This window comes from Barbus barbus, assembly GCF_936440315.1.
Source record: "Barbus barbus genome assembly, chromosome: 9".
NCBI lineage: Eukaryota > Metazoa > Chordata > Actinopteri > Cypriniformes > Cyprinidae > Barbus > Barbus barbus.
This window is the reverse complement of record NC_136737.1, coordinates 26,304,808-26,325,867: the sequence shown is the minus strand read 5'-3', so window position 1 is coordinate 26,325,867 and position 21,060 is coordinate 26,304,808. Positions and strand designations below refer to the sequence as shown.

General features: G+C 37.6%; 1 protein-coding gene across 1 annotated transcript; it reads right to left on the bottom strand.

Annotated features, from left to right (window-relative positions):
* Nucleotides 1-1,599: 1,599 nt before the first annotated feature.
* LOC306875409 (TSC22 domain family protein 2-like) lies at nucleotides 1,600-20,852 on the bottom strand. Its single transcript, XM_079425937.1, has 3 exons — nucleotides 18,840-20,852; nucleotides 3,781-3,832; nucleotides 1,600-3,185 (listed from the first exon to the last, which is right to left on the bottom strand). The coding sequence occupies exons 1-3, from the start codon at nucleotides 20,342-20,344 to the stop codon at nucleotides 2,913-2,915; spliced, it is 1,830 nt and encodes a 609-aa protein (XP_079282063.1). The 5' UTR covers nucleotides 20,345-20,852; the 3' UTR covers nucleotides 1,600-2,912.
* Nucleotides 20,853-21,060: the final 208 nt, after the last annotated feature.

Here is a 21,060-nt window from a genome sequence, read left to right as displayed (position 1 = left end):
TTAATATCAAAAGCTTCAATTTTCTCTGGACTCGATCATAAATACATGTCTGTCAGTTGGAACAAACCAAAAAACTAAGAAAAATCATTTGAGATTTGGACGATTTATGATGATTTAATTTCTGCCTAGATGCAGATGTTAGGTTCCCCATCCTAACATTCTGAGGTCTGTTGGTCAGGAAGTCCATAATTGTTTTTTTTTCCCGCTTTAAGTCGTGCCTTTATTAATTTAAATTTTACTCTATTATTTATATATACTTTATATTATTCATGGTTTTTTCATATCACTATCAGCATCCTTGTAATTGTTGGTGCATTGTAGAACAAATTAATTAGTTATGCAGGTGTGTCTAAGTATTGTTTTGTATATGATATATCACATATTTATGATAGAACATAGATTAATTATTTTACTTATATCACATAAGTAAAATAATTAATTAATCTATGTTCTATCATAAATATATGTCTGACATTTATAATAAACCAAACGGCTTGAAAATCGGTTGAAAATTAAGCAAATTAAGGTGATTTTAATCGTTAATAGTTCTCTGCCAATGTTAACTAATGCAGAGTAGACGCGGCTTCCCCCGACCCAAGATGGCGGCCGCGCTGACGCATCGTTCCTATGGACAGCAGCGTCAGAGGCGACATCTAGTCAGTATATATATCTATGGTCTGGGGTATATTTGCAGCAATAGCCAAAAATACATTGTATGGGTCAAAATTATCGACTTTTCTTTTATGCCAAAAATCATTAAGATATTAAGTAAAGATCATGTTCCGTGAAGATATTTAGTAAATTTCCTACCGTAAATATATCCAAACTTAATTTTTGATTAATAACATGCATTGCTAGGAACTTCACTTGGACAACTTTAAAGGCGCTCAGCAGGCGTGTCGTGTCAGGTTATTACGAGCACGTGACAATTAAGACATTTGAATGCTTTCTGCATTGATACTTAGAGCCAAGGGCAGCATATTTCCATTTGGCTTTTGAAGGTGTGATTTATGGTAGCACACCACCATAATAGAACATAATAGATACTTTTGTAGTACAAACACATTTTTAGAAAGAATAAGAAATGTAAGTAATTAAAAGTTGTAATTTGATGGAATTTAGAGCTAATTGACAGCAATGACCAGTAGATGGCAGCAGTGATCCACAAGTCCTGCTTAATGCTAAAAAAACAATACTTATATGACAGTAAAGTATATATATATACACGTGACCACCCCACATATAGTTTGGGTCGCAGATTAAATTATTTATAACCCTTATTAGTCATTTATTGCTTACTATTAGCATAAATATCCCACAGTCCAAAGATGATGTTAGGCACCTAATATAGCTGTGATGCAACTTATAAATGTTACAAATTAATTATGTAGCATTACACTGTCGTTAGTCAATATTACAGTTAATAGCAAACCTATGGAGACTGAATGCCAAACTTTGCTCTGTCATTATACTTACAGTTGTATTGGTCAATTTAGAAGTCTATGGCATATATTTAATTAGCTAAGTGTGTTAAACTCACCTTCAAAATGTGAATGTTTATCGTGCGAGTTCAGCACAAGAAAACAGCCATTTAAAATGGTTTAGTTCTCAATGGAACAGTCATTTATTTCTGACAGAAAACTTAAATTTCAAAACAGCACATTACAAGGGTATTTTTGGAAATATTCTCAAAGGCTCAGTGATCAAGTACAATACATTTTGCTTGTATACGACATTTCCTTCAACAAAAAAAGAAAAACAAGCAAACCTAAAAAGTTCAGATCGATGTACAGTGATTGTACAATATTTCTGTTTGGCTCAAAAAAAAGAAAAAAAACCAGATCGCTGCATCCAAGAGGCACAAAAGACATTAAAAACAGAGGACATGCCCTATACATAAACGACATCTGTGAACACTTTGATTTCATTACCATGGTTATTTTATTGTTCTTTGAAGGTTATCAGTGTAAACTACACCTGTAAATGTATATCGCCATTTATTTTTGTACATTTTCTGCAATGTAATAAACATTTGTATGTCAAAAAAGCAAGAGTGAACAAACAAAACAAGAAAATGTGCGTTATGCACACAGCCTTTCTTCTTTGGTTACAAATACATTGTACGAACTAATTCACAGCTTCTTCCCCCCCCATCCCCAATTGAAAATACAAAACGAATTGAAAAGCCAGAATTTAAGTACTTAGGGAAAGTATAGCGAGTATACTTAATAAAATCCGAAAAAAAAATACTTGATAACTGCAGCTCACCTGTACAGCTGGCTATACTTTAATATTTTACAATCTATACACATGTACATTCAACCCCGAACCAACTCAACTATACAGGACTGCATCAGCAATGTTGTTCAATCACGTTTAGTGTTGGAACTGTGCCATGGGGACATTATTGCCTTGTTAAACCAGTATCTTACATTTCAGAAACCAAGAGAACGTTTCTTATATACATACACATATATATATATATATATATATATATATATATATATATATATATAAAATAGATCTCTGTTACATTGTTCATTTACATTATGAAAATAGCAGCCCTCTAATAAATATATGCAAACAGTAAAACTCAACAGATGAAAGAACTCATGCTCTAGGCTCTCCCAAGCTCTCCATTTCCATATAAATCACCATTTAGCTTCCTGCTAAATCTCCACTTTTCTACTGAACTCTTTCAGCAGCCCATTCCCATGGAAATCTACCGCACCCATCGTGGAGCCAAATTTGCTTCTCCCAAAATGATTGTCTAATACAGGGAAAGCCAAGCAGCACGTATATAACGAAGCATGGCTCTCCGCAAGTGGCAAACACGACTGGAAACCAAAATCTCCTTTGCAGATTGAATTTGTTTTGTTTTTTATGCAAGTGAAATCTCCAAAGGCAGGTGTTCACGCTGTGGACACGTTGGGTTGCGAGGGCAAGGCCACGAGTTTGCTTCCCTCCTGTAGGATGGCGTTGACCGCCGTCTGTTGGGGTGAAGTGCTGCCGTGGTTGTTGCCCTGAGAGGTGAGCTGGGTCAGCTGCTCAGTGTTTGCCAGAGATTTTAATACTGCATTTTCCCTCTCCAGAAGTGAGTTCCTCTCATAGAGCTCCTTGATCTGCTCCTTCAAGACCTCCACTTCCTCGCGCACGGCGTACATTAAATGGCTTTTCACAAGATCCTGAGGAGAAGAGCACAGCGATGGTCAATGAAATGTTTACGATTTTTTTGTGTGTGTGTGTGTCATGCCAGCGTCTGTGGCTATTTTTTGGCAACAAAAAATGTTCAATTTTAAATTAAATCAGATCTATTTTTGCTTAAAACTCTAAAATTATATATGGTTTAATTTACCAGCACTCATGTAATATAACATTTTAGCGATAAAGTGGGTTTTTTTTCCAACTCCTTGAAATTTTTCTCCAAGCAATGGGATTTATTCCATGTCTGTTCACGATAAATGCAAGTTATTATAAAGGTACTCTCGATATTTATTCTAGCTTCATACGGATTTGAAAAACTTGAAAAGTTTCAATTTAATGACTGCAAAAATGCCATGTGGTATAACAATCAAGTAAAAGAGTCAATAAAAATAAACGGATAAAAGTAAGAGCTTGTGCACATCCTAATAATTTTTCAAAAGGCAGAAAGCATTGTTTACAAATATCATGAATTATTAATTGCACCGTTAATTTTTTAATTGCACAAATTATTTGACATTTATTGAACTTCAACGTTTTTTCTCTTATATTTTGTTGACAATCAATTAAAATACTCACCATAGCTTGCTCTATTTTGTTATCAATGGCCACAACACTGGCGCCCGAAGCACTGCAGAAAGAAAACAAAGACTATGTTTAAAAAAAAAAAAAAAGAGTTTGCATTGGGATCTCTTCTAAGGAATATTTCCTGTCAGGCTGGTAACATTATATCGGTTAAATCACACTTCCAGCTAACTAACTGACAAAGTGCCTGCACAATAATTCAGAATGGTACATTTAGATTAGATTTCCTTGTTGAGTTTATCAGCAGGGATCATATAAAATCATACACGTGTTGAGTGCTCAGAGATGAGACAGAAATCAGGCATGCACATACTCCAACATTATATTCCATTACGCATAAGGAAATATATCCAGAATTTGTGCATAAACAATCAACTATTGCAAAATACAAACATTTACAACAAAACTACCAACACACAGAACTAAATATCAAGTGAAAGTAGCAATTACTACAAAAAAAAAAAAAAACAAGGAAATCCGTTCACGCCATCAATGGAAACGCGCGTGACAGTCAATCTTTAAACGCCCCTCGAGTTCAGTTTTACTCCTCTCCGCTCGTCATTGGGTTGCGCAATAACGCGGCTGCTTACATTTCTACCATTAAAACAACCGAGGCTTTAACGGAAACTGATAATAAATAATTACACTTGGCTTAATAAACACCTTCAGTATAAACGACCTTGCACGGAAAGTTTTCAGATGCGTTCATATTAATGAACTGAAACATTGCGTACGTGACGCATATCCTTAGGCGACATTCACAAACATCATATCATCACATAATAAATTCACATTTAACACAAACGTGTTTGCAACAACGATATATAAACTAATAAAACTAAGAAATGAAGCGTCTTTGCACTCAAGAGTTTATCTCGGGTAGATCATAAAAAGCATCGCGTTTCAATCCTGTTATTAGTTTATAACGTTTACCTGCATCGTGCTCTGTATGGTAATAACTTCCCAGAATATGTAGGAGAGGATCCAGGAGAGTAGGGCAGGCAATAACTCATTTTGCAGCGCATGTTGGTAATCGTTTAGTCTCAGACACAGAAGCGTGTTAGTGTTAGTATAAAGGCGCTCTTCAGGATTTAAGGAATCTGGGCTCTCAGGAGGCGTGGCCTATCATATGTGCTCTCTCTGGGGGCGTGGCCTATCATATGTGCTCGCTGTCGGGGGGCGTGGCATATAAAATACCTCAGCAAGCCTCTGGGATTGGGAGTTGTCTTATTAAAGTTTATATTGCACCTAAATCATACAGACGACTTATTAACATTTTAGGAAAGAGTCAGGAAGATTTAGAAAATACATTATTTGAATGATTTCTCAAGGCCCACTAATGATGCGGGAAATTACTTTTTAAAAAATATATTTAAATAGAAAAGTTATTTTCAATTCTGATAATATCTCTGTTTCTGAACAAACAAATGCAGCCTTGCTAAGCAGAAGAGACTTCTTGAAAAAAAAAAAAAAAATCAACAGACAAATACATAACCCTTAATTATTCCAAACTTTTGACTGGTAGTGTATCTATACTATATATATATATGGAGAGGCAGATCTGTTTTGACTAAATACGTAACGTACAAAGCTGAAATCAATTATAAATGAGTTAAAAGTGAACAAAAAAGCATTCTTGGAATTTTAAACTCTATATAAGAATTAGTCCCTGAACGAATACAAAAATGAATCCAACACACACACAAAAAAAGTCATTTTTCAATAGAAAAATGCATTCAAGGACGATGACCGTAAAATAAATCACCAGCCTCCATTAATTTTGGATGCTCAGTAGTCACAAAAACAAGCTTAAGACTTTTTTCTGGGATACATATGCTTTCTAGATCTTATTCTCTGTCATCCAGATTGTGAACTGGAACGCAGGCAGGTCAAACAGACGTGTACATGCAAACCGACACATGCCGCCGCAGATCATAGGTGTCTCCCAAACCGCATCAATCTTCCTTAAATTTCACAACCTGCGCAACTAACGTATTCCTTCAGGCGCTAAACAAAATCAGAGAGGAAAAAGTGCTGTTAAAATGAACAGACGTATCCTAGACTACAAGAATCTTCCATTAAACAGCTGGCGATCAGATGCATTCATGTGTGAAACAATATTTATTAGCACAAAAAACCAGTCACTCCTCTCAGATGTCTCTTAAACTAGACGAGTCAAAAAGCTGCGAAAGTCATCCCTACTAGTGTCCACTGCATCTGCTCTAAACTGGTGTCAACACCTGCTTAAGTTGTCAAGTAGTTGCACCAGAATAGTGCATATTAGTCTATATATACACCAGCTGACTGCTGAACTCAAAACCATTTCGACAGGATCCAGAATTCGAGGAAACTATTTAAATATATATATATCTTGATCAAAATTCAGTGAAATTCACTGATATCCCGCTAACTCTTGGCAGAAAAGGCAGTTCCTTAACTTGGAAATAAGATACTTTCAATAAAGCGAATATCAACAAGAGTGTGCCATGGAAAAATAACAAAACCAGTCATATGGGTGAATTTTTCGAAAATTGAGATTTCTACATCATCTGAAAGCGGAATAATTACGCTTTGTTAGGATCAGACAATATTTGGCTGAGATACAACTATATGAAAATCTGAGGGATTAAATATTGAGAAAATCGCCTTTAAAGTTGTTCAAATAAAGTTCTTAATGAATATTACTAATCAAAAATTAAGTTTTGATATATTTAAGGAAGGAAATTTACAAAATATCTTCATGGAACGTGATCTTTACTTAACATCCTAATGATTTTTGGCATAAAAGAGAAATCAATAATTTTGGCCTATACAATGCATTGTTGGCTATTGCTACAAATATACCCATTCTTCTGGTCCAGGGTCATATGTATGAATAAATGCAACGTTAAATAGTCACTACACTTGCAAAGCAGGTGTAATTTTCAACATTAAAGAAACGACCTGTAACGTGGTTTTTGTGCATCATGTACTTTTTTCTTTTTTTCAAAAAGTAAGTTTGTGCATATCTGTTAAATCAAAATGCTGAATTCATTAAACAGTCATTTACTGGAGGTTTAGTACCGATGAGCTAATGAATGAATCATGTAGTTCTTGCAAGGTTTGATAATATCAGTTGGCATGACAAAATCTTATTACCCCATTCTCAAGAACCTATTTCACACAGTATGGTTTATGGTCATGATGTCAAATCTATCTGCATGTTGCATCGTGACTAACAAAACACACACACTTGAATTCCTGTCTATTCCAACTGAAACTTCCTCCTTGCGGTATAAATGCCCACAAAGAGAGAAACTCAGTTCTTAAAGATTTATTTCTTGCCTTTATTATGATAGGACCGATCTGAGCTGACAGGAAGTGAAGTGGGAGAGAGATAGGGGGGCAGGATCGGGAAAGGTCCGGATTCAAACTCGGGACACCTGTGGCGCAACGGCGCTGTATATACGACAAGAGCTAGTGAATTGAACTCAAAAATGAATCTGATTTGCTAACTAGACCAACTGAATCACCAAAAGATTTAGCTCAAAACAATGATTTCTTCACAAATCGGGACCTATCTACTTATCTTATGAACACGCCAAAGAAAACCAAGATGAAAGTCAATCATTTCAGTGAATAACGCAGCCTTTTGGTCCAATAAAGCTATGAGAATTCATGGTGCACTAGTTCTACTTGTATGACAGTTTTATGGTATTATTTTTTTGTCATATTGGAATTTGAGCTTCACTTACGTTGCACTAGGGCTGTGACGATAAATCAATGCAGAATCAATTCGTGGATCAGTTCTGAGATCTTCCGAATGCGTCGCAATTCTCTCAGGACTCGAATCTTAGCTTGGATTTTAACAGCAGATGGTGATCTAATGTAGTTTTTATCCACACACTCAAATGCTCACGAACAAGAGCGCCGAGTTATGTAATTTTCACCTCGGCTCAGATTGCGTTTATGACACAAGATTAATGTAAACACAGCCCAGTGTGAACACACTTGTAATCGCTTCAGCCTTTCTGAATTTTATGAATGATTATTTTAGGTTCAAGTGTGTGTAAGAATTTGGAAACAAGCAGAGTACGAGCTCAGAATCGATGCATACAGAAAATCTCAGAATCGATGCCGAATCATTTCTCGATTCATTATGCATCAATTTATTTTCCCAGCCCAAGGTTGCACCGACTAATCGACTATTTGACTTTAATGCTCTGCTGTGACGGTTTAAGCTTGACGTCGACTAGTTGCTGGTCCTATAGAGGGTGCAACAAGGTAAGAGATATGTGAAGTCCACATTCACGCTCTGTTTTCAAACAGTTAACATGACAAATAAATGCATACTATATTATCTATTTTAAAAAACTATATTATCAACTAGCTCTACCTTCCACACAGCTGACATGATTAGCTGTTGCAGGCAAAGTTTTCATCTGAAACCAAAAATTAATTTATCCAAATGTTGTTTTCAGCTGCCGAAATGTTGAGTAGCGTTCTCAGAAATCATGCGTGAGATGCTGCAACAGTCAAGCAATTTGATTTAGAGCATGATTACATAAGAAAACAAAAAGCAGCACAGTGAAATGCAAAAACTTGTTCTGTGAGAATGGGTTTAAAATGTCTTTCAGAGGGCATCTTCCCTCAAATGCCCTGTAAATCAGGTAAAGTTCACGTAGTTCCTTCGGCTCGAAATCAGAATCAAGTGTGATTCATCCTCAACACCCATTTGTTGTAAACAAGTCCAGAGTCTTGAGATATGCTGTTAATTGATTCGCTGAGCTGTTGCATAATGTTTTTGGTCTGCACACAGCTGGCCTAGAATCAATGACCTCCTACCGCTGGTGCGAGTCATATGGGCCCCTGTGATTCATGCGGATCACCCGGTGTTACCACCTCCATCCACACGTACTCCAACAGGCGCCTCCTGCTGTTTAGCAGAGTGCATAATGTACTTTAGTTCTGCAAGCATTCATTTATTTACAGAGAAAATGAGGATGGAAATGATGACGAGTCTCAGTCTACACTTTGAAAACACTTTAATGAATCAATATAATATTGAATAATTTTCCAACAACCCGCACACTTAGCCAGGCGACACTGCAAATGTCAAAAGTCAAGTGGTAAATGCCCAGTGTCAAAATGCTACTTAATTACAAGAACATGGCACCCAAAGGAGGGACTCTTTAAGTCATTTTTTGGTCAAACCAACTTCTAAACACACCGATTTGACTATAAAGCTAGACAACATCTAAAATGGCATGACAATATCTTAAGTAAAATCATTCAAAACATTCATCCAAGTTGAATTAATGTGGGCTATTTGCAGTATTTTTACTACATAAAGCTGGTTAAAGTCTATTTGTAGATGTAACCACACAATTGAACTAAGTGTCGGATAAGCAGATTGTGAACTAGTTGGCCTAGAATCAATGATCATCTTTGCTAGTTCACAATATTTGCATTCTAAATTCTTATCCAAAACAAAGGAATGCATTACACAACCCCTATTTGAACTCTGATGTCCAAGGGCTTAACGTTATGATTGATTTAGCCAGTTGGTGCAGTTTTCTAGAACATTTGTGAAAGAAAAAAAAATAAAAGTCAACCAAATTTAATTCATCATGAAAGCCAACTGATTTCATAATCTGAATTTGTGAGGACATCTCTATCAGGTTTGCTCAATAATGAAAATACTGTCATTTACTCATATTGTTCCAGACATGTATGACTTTTTCTATGCATGCTCATTGGAAATACGTGACTATCTCTCTTTCTGCAAAACCCAAAAACATATACGTACGAATCACTGCAGTTTCCAGGTGAAATTAACACTAGAGGCAGTAAAACTTTAACAACTTGTATTCCTTTCCACACAAAGTATGGTTTACAAGTCCACAGAGATACGCCGTTGTTGCAGAAACGTCGCCACAAGCACATATTTCCAATGAGCCTAAAATACTTTCTTTTGTGTAAAAGGAGATGTTAGGAAAATACTCCAAGCTGCTCTTGTGTCCATACAAAATAAGTAGACCATGACCTGTCAAGCAACATAAAGAGATACAGTGAGGGACAGATTTTGAGTGAATATTTGACTGGTCTACTTTCACTGTGTGGCGCAGCTTGGACATTCTGCAAAATATCTCTTTGTTCTCCAACCAAAGATTAGGTTTTCTGAATGAACCATTCCTGCTCCACATATACAAAAATCATTTTGCAACAGCTCAAATGCAAGATCTATCATTAACCCAACAACTAATTCTACAAAAAAACCAATGCCTTTGCACTTAATGCTGACCAACAGGAAAGAAAAGACATGCAAATATTCTCAAACTAAAGTATTTCCATGGATGTATTTCCAAATTGGATGGAGATAAAAGAATGAGATACAGTCAGGTCCATAAATATTGGGACATCGACACAATTCTAACATTTTTGGCTCTATACACCACCACAATGGATTTCAAATGAAACGAACAAGGTGTGCTTTAACTGCAGACTGTCAGCTTTAATTTGAGGGTATTTACATCCAAATCAGGTGAACGGTGTAGGAATTACAACAGTTTGCATATGTGCCTCCCACTTGTTAAGGGACCAAAAGTAATGGGACAATTGGCTTCTCAGCTGTTAAAAAAAGGCGCTTTCAAGGCAATGGTTTGATGGCTGTCAAACACTGTTCTTCAGTGGGGACAGGAGCGAACATGTAGCAAATATCAGAAATCTGCTCTTGACGTGAATACCATCCTTCCCACTAAAGTTATGAGTCACAAAGCCAAATCCTTCTGGCTTACTGTCAGTACAACACTCCCTTTGCTCAAGAATTATCAATCATAATCAAATGTCAATTTGTGCCTCTGAGGTTTAAGTAAACTAGTACTCAAAGTACTCATGCAAAACTACATTAAAAACACCTCTAATGGACATTTTGTTCATAGAGAAATAGTTCTACACATATTAATGAGACAGCTTAGCAAGAATTACACATTTGTTTCTTTGTTAACTTAAGGCTGGAATACACTTGCTGACTTTAAAGATCACAATAAACTCACATAGAAACATATGGCTCAGTCCTGGCAGACGTGTGACAAATGAAATGTGTTGTAAAACCAATGTAAGAGTTATGGATGTCAGACACTCAGACCTGAAACATGCTCACTCCATGCACACTCACGGCTGCCAAGAGTGCAATGTAATACACACACAGTGATCATACCCATCACTGATGGCCTTTGACCTGCCATTTGGGAAGGCCTGATAGAAAGCCGTGGAGGGATTATATAAAAGAAAGAGAGATGAATAAGGTAATATAATGTCAAAGCTTTAGAAAAAAGACCAAAACAAATTTGCTGTGATGCCTTAAGGGCTTTCAAGATGAAGTTGAATGGGTATTCATCTAAGAGTGAAAAGGCTCAGGGTGTGGAACTACAGGCCTGAAGTATTCAGAGTTTAGAGTGAATATATGCCAAACCGGAAAAGTCAGAACAGCCATTGAGTGTGAGACACAGATCCCGTACATAAATGATCGCACTGATTTACAGCCAAGTTTATACAGCTTCACTAAAAGGCGATTCATACGATTTTCTTTGGTCGATCATGCAACACAGTGAACGCTACAAAGTGACCATTATCCTTTGACTCACATATTATTATTCATTTTAAATCTGGCTTCACTGGAATTGTATGTAGCTGCAGCTGAACAAAACATAAAAACGGTTACTGAAAGTTTTTGTATCACAATTCTAATTCGTTGTCCTCTAAATTTTAAATTCTTTTTTAGAATTCCGGGTTTAAATGAAAGAATTCATCAGAAAAAAAAAAAAACACTTGTGGAACTATTCTTTCATGTTTCCACCAAAAGATGATGACTGACAAATGGAATTACCCTGGGGACGTGAAGCTGGCAGAGGATTACGCCGAAACAGGTTTCTGTACACAGAGTTATATAACTCTAATAACAAACGATCTATAGAAACAGAGCATTCAAAGAAGAGGGTATCGACAATACTCTTATTAAGATTTCAGGATGTCTGCTATCAACTGAAATTAAAACAAATTGTCTATAAAATTCAGGGACACAGAAACAGAGTCTCAAAAAAATGCAACACTGTGTCGTATAAAGCGGCGAGTTGAATCATTTGGCAAAATAAGCTCACTATAACCATTAGATAGCACAGCTCGCCACACCATTAGTTGGCATAGCATCTGACACATTTAACCCTGCCCACTTCGGGAACTGTTTTGTTTAATCATTAATGGATAATCTTTAGCCACATAATTTTAAAACACTGGCAGTCCACCAACATGTAGCACAAACACAGCTCTACTGATATCTAGAAATAAACATTTCCTACAGTGAGGGTCAGTTACTGTCGCCGTACCGAACAGATTATATCTTTGTCCTCAAAGCATAGTTTCTGTTGTCATTCAGCAGCAGTTCTGAATCGATAACAGTACTCGAGGTGCAAAGTAAGCAATGCTAAATGCGTGTATTATGTTCAGAAACTTCTTAGTGGACAGCATTTGCATTTAGCATTACTAGTGAAAAACATTCAAACAAAAACACAATATATGTGTGTGTACTGTATGTATATATAAATACACACATACAGCATATTGCAAATATTTACATGTATAGTCATAACATTTATATTATATATAAATATATTTAATAAACATATCATATTGTTTAAAAATATACACATGCATGTGTGTGTATTTATATAATACTTAATAAACATACACAGTACACACACACATATATTATGTAAACAAACACTTATTTTGGATGCGATTAATCGCGATTAATCGTTTGACAGCACTAGTACAGATATGACACTCTGCTATTTATTGCGCGTTTAGATTGTTCTAATTATTCTGTATTTTAATTGTATGCGATTGATATGCAATTTCATGTTAAATTAGTAAATGAAAGATTGCTCTGATCTGTCGCATATTAGGGGTTTAACGGAGAGCAGTTGATCCATGATTCGTACGAAAATTTAAAGCACAAGAATAAACGAAAGAGAACGTGATTCTTTACTCACACTGCTAAAGCACGCACAAGTATAAATACGCGTTTCAGACAGCGCGCGAATACCAAATTGATTCCTCTTTCACGTCTCCCTAAGATACATACACATAAAATTAAGTCAAAAACCTTTCTGTACTTGAAATATTTTTTCTTGTTTCTTGCTTATCCGAAACATCATCAGAGCGCGTTCTGACCCTCCATATACAGCAATGCAACTGACAAGTTTGAGGCCCAGAGAGGTAGTAAGGACATGTGACAACAATAGATCAACCGTAATTTTACGAGGCAACGAGAAATTGTTGAAAAAATTAATTATTGTTATTTACTTTGCGCACAAAAAGTATTCTCATAGCTTCATAAAATTAAAATAAATAATAAGATAAAATAAACCATAATAAGAAAATTATGGTTGAACCACTGATGCCACGTGGGCTATTTTAACAATGTCCTTTGCTACGTTTCTGGGTCTGGGAACATTTTAGTGGCATTGCTGTCTACGGAGAGTCAGAAAGCTCTCAGATTTCATCAAAAACATCTTAATTTGTGACCCTGGACCACAAAACCAGTCTTAAGTGTAAATTTTTCAAAATTGAGATTTATACATCATCTGAAAGCTGAATAAATAAGCTTTCCATTGATGTGTGGTTTGTTAGGATGGGACAATATTTGGCCGAGATACGGATATTTGATAATCTGGAATCTGAGGGTGCAAAAAAAAAAATCTAAATATTGAGAAAATCGCCTTTAAAGTTGTCCAAATTACGTTCTTAGCAATGCATATTACTAATCAAAAATTAAGTTGATATATTTACAGTAGCAAATTTACAAAATATCTTCATGATCATTTTGACCCATACAGTGTGTTTTTGGCTATTGCTACAAATATACCCCAGTGACTTAAGACTGGTTTTGTGGTCCGGGGTCACATTTATGGTCTTACGGGTTTGGATTGACATGGGAAGTAATTACTGACAGAATTTTCATTTTGGGTGAACTATCCCTTTAAATTCGATTGAAACACACAATAGACAAATAGAGGAAGTGTTTGACTAATTAAAAATTCCTTTTATCAGTAGCAACACTTCCTCAGAAGAATCTGTTATAGCTAACAGAGTAATGTGTGACCGGTTTCTTTCAACACTCAAGTCCTTTGGCATGCTCCTTCATATTTCTATTAACATCCAAAAAGTTAAGCAAATTTCTAAATGCAGTGTAATTTTGTCTCCGTTCAAAAAAGTAACCTCTGATGTTTCACATAGCATTTTCAACCTTCTGGAGATTTGGGTCCTAAGACTCAGATGACAGAAATGTCACCAGTCTCTTAAAAACGTGAGCACACATTCTACCGTTTCTGATTCATACGAGTCAGTTACAGACTCATATACAGCTTTCATGTACAAGGGCACGTCTTCCAAAACATGAAAACATGATGGCATAATATACACAAACGGCTAACTGTCAGAGCGCTGTGAGAGGACTGACTCACCTGCACCATTACGGTGAGGAATAAGACATCAGCACCACACCTGCTCTTCAAACGAACAAACAAACTTCAGCTACTGCCATTTCTCAAACAGGTGCAAAGCAAAACAGGTAAAAATGTCAGACTATACTCATTTTTCATAATCTATCAACAAATACTTTTGAAAATATAAAGACGCCAATAGTCAAGTAGGTATAGTTGCGCAACCCTTGGAAGATAACAACTACAACAACGGCAGATTAAAACAACAAACGTTCTTTTAAAAGCAGAGCTTCAGGTGATAAACAAAAAGCTGTAACTATCCAATCGTATTCCGAGTTAAGCTGTTCTGAACCCTGTAACGCATTCTCTACAAATACTGAGGCGTTCACCATTGCTTCAACCGTAAAAAGCCAGATTTGGATGGTAATTGTTTCTTAAGGGGACGTAAGTGATTTTCACCATTTACAGGGGGTAGTTGGTGACTCTAATGCCGTCTGAATCCAAGACGTCGGTGTTTTTCTCTCACCACCCCCGTAAAAATCCCCGGCCAAATTACCTACTGTTTTTTGACAAACACCAAGATCGTGTGGTAATTTAATTCCCTTCCGAATCCACATCTCTGAGTTTACGAGAAGAAATCGATTCAAAATTCAGCGTTTAAACCCTTTTTGACCACTCCCGAACACCGTACGGTAACTGTTGTACTTCGGTGTAATTTGCATACATATTTGTTTCTGAAATGCCGGAAAGTATTTAAGAGAACGATACTTCATAACTGCTCCACCACAGCGAGTGGGAGCAGAACGAGAAGCATGTAAACATTCGAAATGGGTCTTTATTATGGCAGCAGCAGGTATGCAATACAATTTTAAAATGTGTAATAAACGGATATATATCGCGTATAATTATATACAACTATAGTTCATATTTTCCTATTTTTTTTAACAGGAAATTTAAATAATCAAATAATAAATAGGATTATACATTATAAAATATGCTTGGAATAATAAGAATGTATTTTACACAATAATAAGAATAAATTTGTAAATAAAATTAATTTTATTTACAGCAGATAATCAAAACTGGCCACGTGGTTCGTAGCATCACAGAACTCGCTCCACAATCGTGAGTTTTATCACTGAGGTGATATGTAAATTCATTTTTACAGACGTCCATATGAGAAACAATTACCGTACGAATCGGGCTTTAGACAATAAAGTGATTCATATCGTCATATTTGTTAAAAGGTCACTTCCTCTTTGTTATGGTGTTTATAGTGGTAATGAGTGAAATGTCAAAATGATCAAGGGCCATTTCCTGGGGATTTAGTGAAGGAGGTTATGCTAGAGAACTGAGACATCTCGCATCATCCTCAGTAATCTTTAGTATAAACAGATTAGCTACTCAAACGCTGATGTGCATATCTCAGTCTAAAAGGTGAGAGAAAAGATGTCTTTGGTTTGGAACAACCTCAACTTCTTTCAACAGCAGACTAAAAGGAATAGTTCAAACAAAAAATTACATTTTTGAATGTCCTCATACTCAAATCATCCAATTTGTTGGAGTTTATTTTTTTTGCATGGTAATAGATTTGGAGAAATGTAGCATTGCATCACTTGCTCATCAGTGGATCCTCTGCAGTGAATGGGTGCCGTCAGAATGAGAGTCCAAACAGCTGATTAAAAACATCACAATATTTATTTAAAACTGTTTTGGACTGTTACAGTTTATAAACAGTGCAGATTTCTCTCCTGATTCAGACTGAAGATTCTCTCCTGAAGACGACTGCAAGCAACAGTTTGAAGTACAAATGTCTTGATGCATTTGTTTCTTACAAACACACAGCTGTTCGGTTCACAAGACATTAACTGATGGACTGGAGTGGTGTGGATTACTTGTGATGTTATTATCAGCTGTTTGGACTCTCATTCTAACGGCACCCATTCACTGCAGAGGATTTCTCAGAATCTGATTACATTTATGCATTTAGCAGACGCTTTTATCCAAAGCGACTTACATTGCATTCAAGTTATAGTTTTTACAGCTCTTGCTTTCCCTAGGAATCGAACCCATGACCTTGGCATTGCTAGCGCCATGCTCTACTATTTGAGCTACAGGAAAGACCAAGATGTAGATGATTAAGAACTCATCTACACCTTGGATGGCCTGAGTACATTTTACTCACATTCTCAATATTACCTGTTGCCTCAATTATTTTGGTAAATCTCACTGCTCAAATATGAATGCGTGTGCATTTATGCCAACAAAATAAACTGAGGAAAAGCGTATCAACTACAATCGGTGACAGTAAAAAAGCTATTTTTGAAAACTCACCCTTTGCCGTCTTTCCTTTAACCTTGATAACATTTGCCACCCATGTTGCAATATTTCCAAGCATTCTCAAAAAAACAAAAACAAATTGCAACTTTCAGTTCTTTCTGCATCTTCGTTCCCTAATCTGTGCACCAAAGTTAAAGTCTACATAATACAAAAGATAACCAATTTGCACTGTAATATAATATTAGTAGTAAATTTGTTTCATTAAAACCAGCATCTAGTGCAACAAACATTATCACGGGAACTATAATTCTAAAAATATACTAAATAATTTGGTTTAAACTGCTTAATTGTCATTAAAACAGTATTAGAATAAAAAGTAAAATCATAAATGTACTTTAAACAGTCTTTTTTTTTGCAATGAAAATGCTACTAATACCTAAATATAAATGTGTACAATTGAATCTAATCCTGTATAGGTTACAGGTGCATCTCTGAACTTCTCAAAAGCCTGCCAAGAATGGTGACAGCATGTATTCAGCACAGAATGTACAGATTTTTCTTGGATTCCTACCAACTGCTGACAGTAAACAACGTCCATATGCAGCATAACATCATGCAGATGTTACACATGTTTGAAGGCCTTATCAGTGTTAGTGCACAGAGTGGAGAGCAGCTTCTGCACGTCACAAGATAGGAAACACACGCTAACATCACCTAATCAGTCTAAATAAACAGTTCATCTTCTGGTGAAAACCATGTGAGGAGGATACAGTGGCACCAAAACAAATCTTTAGGAACTGGATAGTGCGCTGGGTAAATTTGGTGTGAATTTTTTCCACAAACACAAAACGAGATCACTTGAGTCAGACACTCATGTGTCAAACTTTCCAAAGGCTTTACCAATGAAATGCTCATACGGCTGGCTTTTTTAAAAGAAGTGTGAAGTGGTTTGCAGGACAGGGGAAATGACTACATGCAAAAAAAAAAAAAAGATGCTTGGTGCTTCCTCAGATCTACACATTTCTGAGCCATGTGTGCACTGACTTTTTAAAAAGCTGGTCAAGAATTTTATGAAGTATGTTCCTCTCAAGTTCACATACATTAAATATTAACTTGTTCCACTGAAGCTTGAGAACAACAAACTGTCTTTTTCTTCTTTTCTATTCTGTAAAACACAACAGAAGGTATTTTAAAAGCATCACCTTTGTTTTAAACCCCACTGACTGAAACTGCATAGGCTAAAAACAGTTTAAAATAGCTTATTTTGTCTTCTGCGGATGAAAGAAAAGTCTTACAGGTTTGGAATGACATATAAAGGCTGACGGACTTTTACACATTTGAGTAAAATCCTTTGAAGTCAAGGCAGCCAATCCTGCTCCTGGAGAACTACAGTACAGCAGAGTTTAGCTACAAACCTAATCAAACACATCTGAACCAAAGTGATAAGGATTACTTCACAACTACCTAGGAAATTAAAACTATTCTTACCATGTAAAATAACTCAAAACATCTAACATGATTTGAAGAAATAATCATTACATTGTTACAAATTAAGTTTCACTTACTAAATTCACAAATGACCTGGAGACCCCTTTCTTATTTTAGATGTCAATACAATATAAATGAGCTGGTGACTTTAATCAGATGTGTAAAATCAAGGTGGCATTCAAAATGTGGAATGGACCTTTTTCACATTTACTGGGTTCTCAGAAGTCATCATAGTTGGGTGAAATTCTATTGTAGTGATTTTTTTGCATTAGCAAAAGAAAAACAACTTTTTCGGATAAATCAAAACGTTACAAAATCTTCACCTGTAAAAGTGTACTTTTTGGTATGCATTGGAGTCAAGGAATCCAAAAATCTACAATAGTGTTCCTATGCCTTTCAAACATCAAACATCTTTCATCTTTTAAACTAAACTTGTCCTGGAGGCCCCCTAAATGATCCTTTGTTTTACAGTCTGTAGCTAAACGTCCCCGATTTATGATTTTAATAAACATGGAAATGGGTCACCACAGTCTGTAAAAAAAAAAAAAAAAAAAGGATCATTTAGGGGGCCTCCAGGACAAGTTTAGTGAAAAACTAGACACTTAAAAAAAAAAACAGAAAGCAAAACATACGAGTCAGCATGCACATTTTCACTCCGATGCAACAAAATTGACTCATTTTCAAGGTAACATGCTTTCAAAAGTAAATATTTGCAACTCCTGCAAAAGATTTACCCAACACATATTTGATTAATTACTTGAACTATTTTAATCAAAGTGAGCAACATCAAGGATTAAGGTTTACCTGTCCTCATCCCCATCAATGGGAATAGCTATTCCAAACAGGCTGCTGACAGCAGGTGTGGGAAGCTGCAAGCCCTCGGGATTCAGGGGTTTGATGGCATCTTTTCCTATGAGTACAGAGCTCTGGAGCAGCCCGTCGGGCTTCCTCTGGTTCTCCTCGGCCTGGGCGACACCGGTGGGAAGCTGGCTAAAGTTAGCGGGAGTCGTCTGCGCACCCAGTCCTCCTAGCAACCCCCCGTGGACTCCCTGAGGCGGATTCTGTTTTGGCATGCTCTGGGGGGTATTAGAGGCAATGGACATAACAGCAGGCACATTTTGCACACCAGGGACCCCAGCAAGGGGGCTTACAGACACGGTTACCGCCGGCTGAACGAGCGGCACTGGTGCCTGCTGTACAACAGCTGCGGCCGACACGGTCCCTAGAGCCGTGCTGATGCCTAACTGCTGTAAAAGCCCCTGAACATGCTCAGACTGGCTGATGAGAAGCCCTCTGCCGTCCACGGGCTGGGGAACTAATCCGAGCATGTGAGCGGCGCTTCCCGGCGCTGCAGGAGTCATGACAGGTGACGGACCCTGGTTTAATGGGGTCACGAGTGGAAGCGAAGCCACCGAGACCGTTTGGGCTTGATTCGACGGAATAACACTCTGAAGAATCTGCCCAGGTCTCTGCACCTGTTTACCTGGGAAAAACGGCTGTGGTTGAGTTGCCAAAGGCATGATTGGAGATTTGATATGGGCATTCTGGGCTGCAAGCCCTAATCCCTGCTGCGAGATGCCTAGGGTTTGCTGCTGAAGCTCCGCAGGCGAGTTCGATGGTGCAGATAAGTAGCCACTATCTGTATGAGGTTCTGCTGCAGATGTTGAAGACCCAACATGCACAGCCACCGAACCGCCGGCGACTAGTCCGTCCTTTTCCACGCTATGATCTGCGGCACTTGTGTGTTTAACGCTATCCATAGTCCGGCCGGAAGAGGAAGCATCCGTTTCTCGCTCGTAAAACTCAGTGCAAGTCCACCTACCTCTTTTGAAGGGTTCACCTGTGCCATGGTCTAATTTGATGACCCTGAAACGGGAGCTACAGCTACTTACTGTGGCAGAATTGCTAACTGATGAAGTCTGGATGCTGGACGGTGCATTAGATGCAACCGAAGACTGGGAAGATACAGACCCACTGACTGAACGGACAGGTGGGTTTATATGAGCCGCACTCGCATTGCGAGAACCAGGTATGTTCGTTATGGGAGCATCTTGGGCGCTCGCCCCAGATGTTTCGGCCTCGTTATGTAGCGATTCGTCCGATAAACTGACGTCACACGTCTCAGGCTCGAAATCTCCAGCTTTGGACATGTCGTATATCTCGGATGAGGACATGTCCTCAGTCCTGGGCTCGTCAGGGTCGTCTAAACTCTCGGTGTCGTCCGTGTTGCTGTTGGCCGCCACCTGCGCTGCCTGCGTTACGCTGGTGATCTGAAAACAGCTCTTCTTTTTCGATGGCATTTTAGACATTTTGACAGCTTTAAGTGTGTCTCAACACGTCAGAGTGAAGCGCACAGCTCCAATGTAAGCGTAGCAACTCAATGTATATGAAAATATGTCATGTAATTTTCAGTTAGCGTCACGCTAACACAAGACTCCCTCAGAGCTCCATCCTCATCGCGCCAGTTTTAGTCCTTTAAATCCTTTAAACTGAAACTCCTGAAGCTCCAAACACAAAGACAGCTTTATTCCAGCTGTGTTTAATCCTGCCAAGCCCGTGTGTTTATTCTCCGTGGCCTAAAGGAAGGCCATGCCCCGGTGTGAGTTTCCCTCAGGCCGCCCTCGCAGTTGAAACTCTCCAGTCGCTGCTTTTAACGCTCTGCCGTCTATAAAAGCACACATCCTCTGCGAAACACATCGGATAGACATCTTGACACGTCGTAACGCATGTTTGCTCTCCGTTTCTGCCGTTAACGCAGTCTGTCGGAATCAGGAAGGCGGTTTGTTTGTCAGTCTGTCGGCTGTCAGTGCAGATCTCGAGCTTCCTTTGCTGTAGTCTACACAAGATGGCTACGTAACGCGCACGCTGCTCTATGTATGGACTGCGCACGAGCGTACGTAACTCCGTCGGGAATACCAACCACTGCGCATTATTCGTGGTGGTGTGTTTTTTTTTTTTTTTTTTTTTTTTTTTTTTTGAACAAGTGCCAAGGGAAACAAATTCAGATGACATAAATACATTTTCC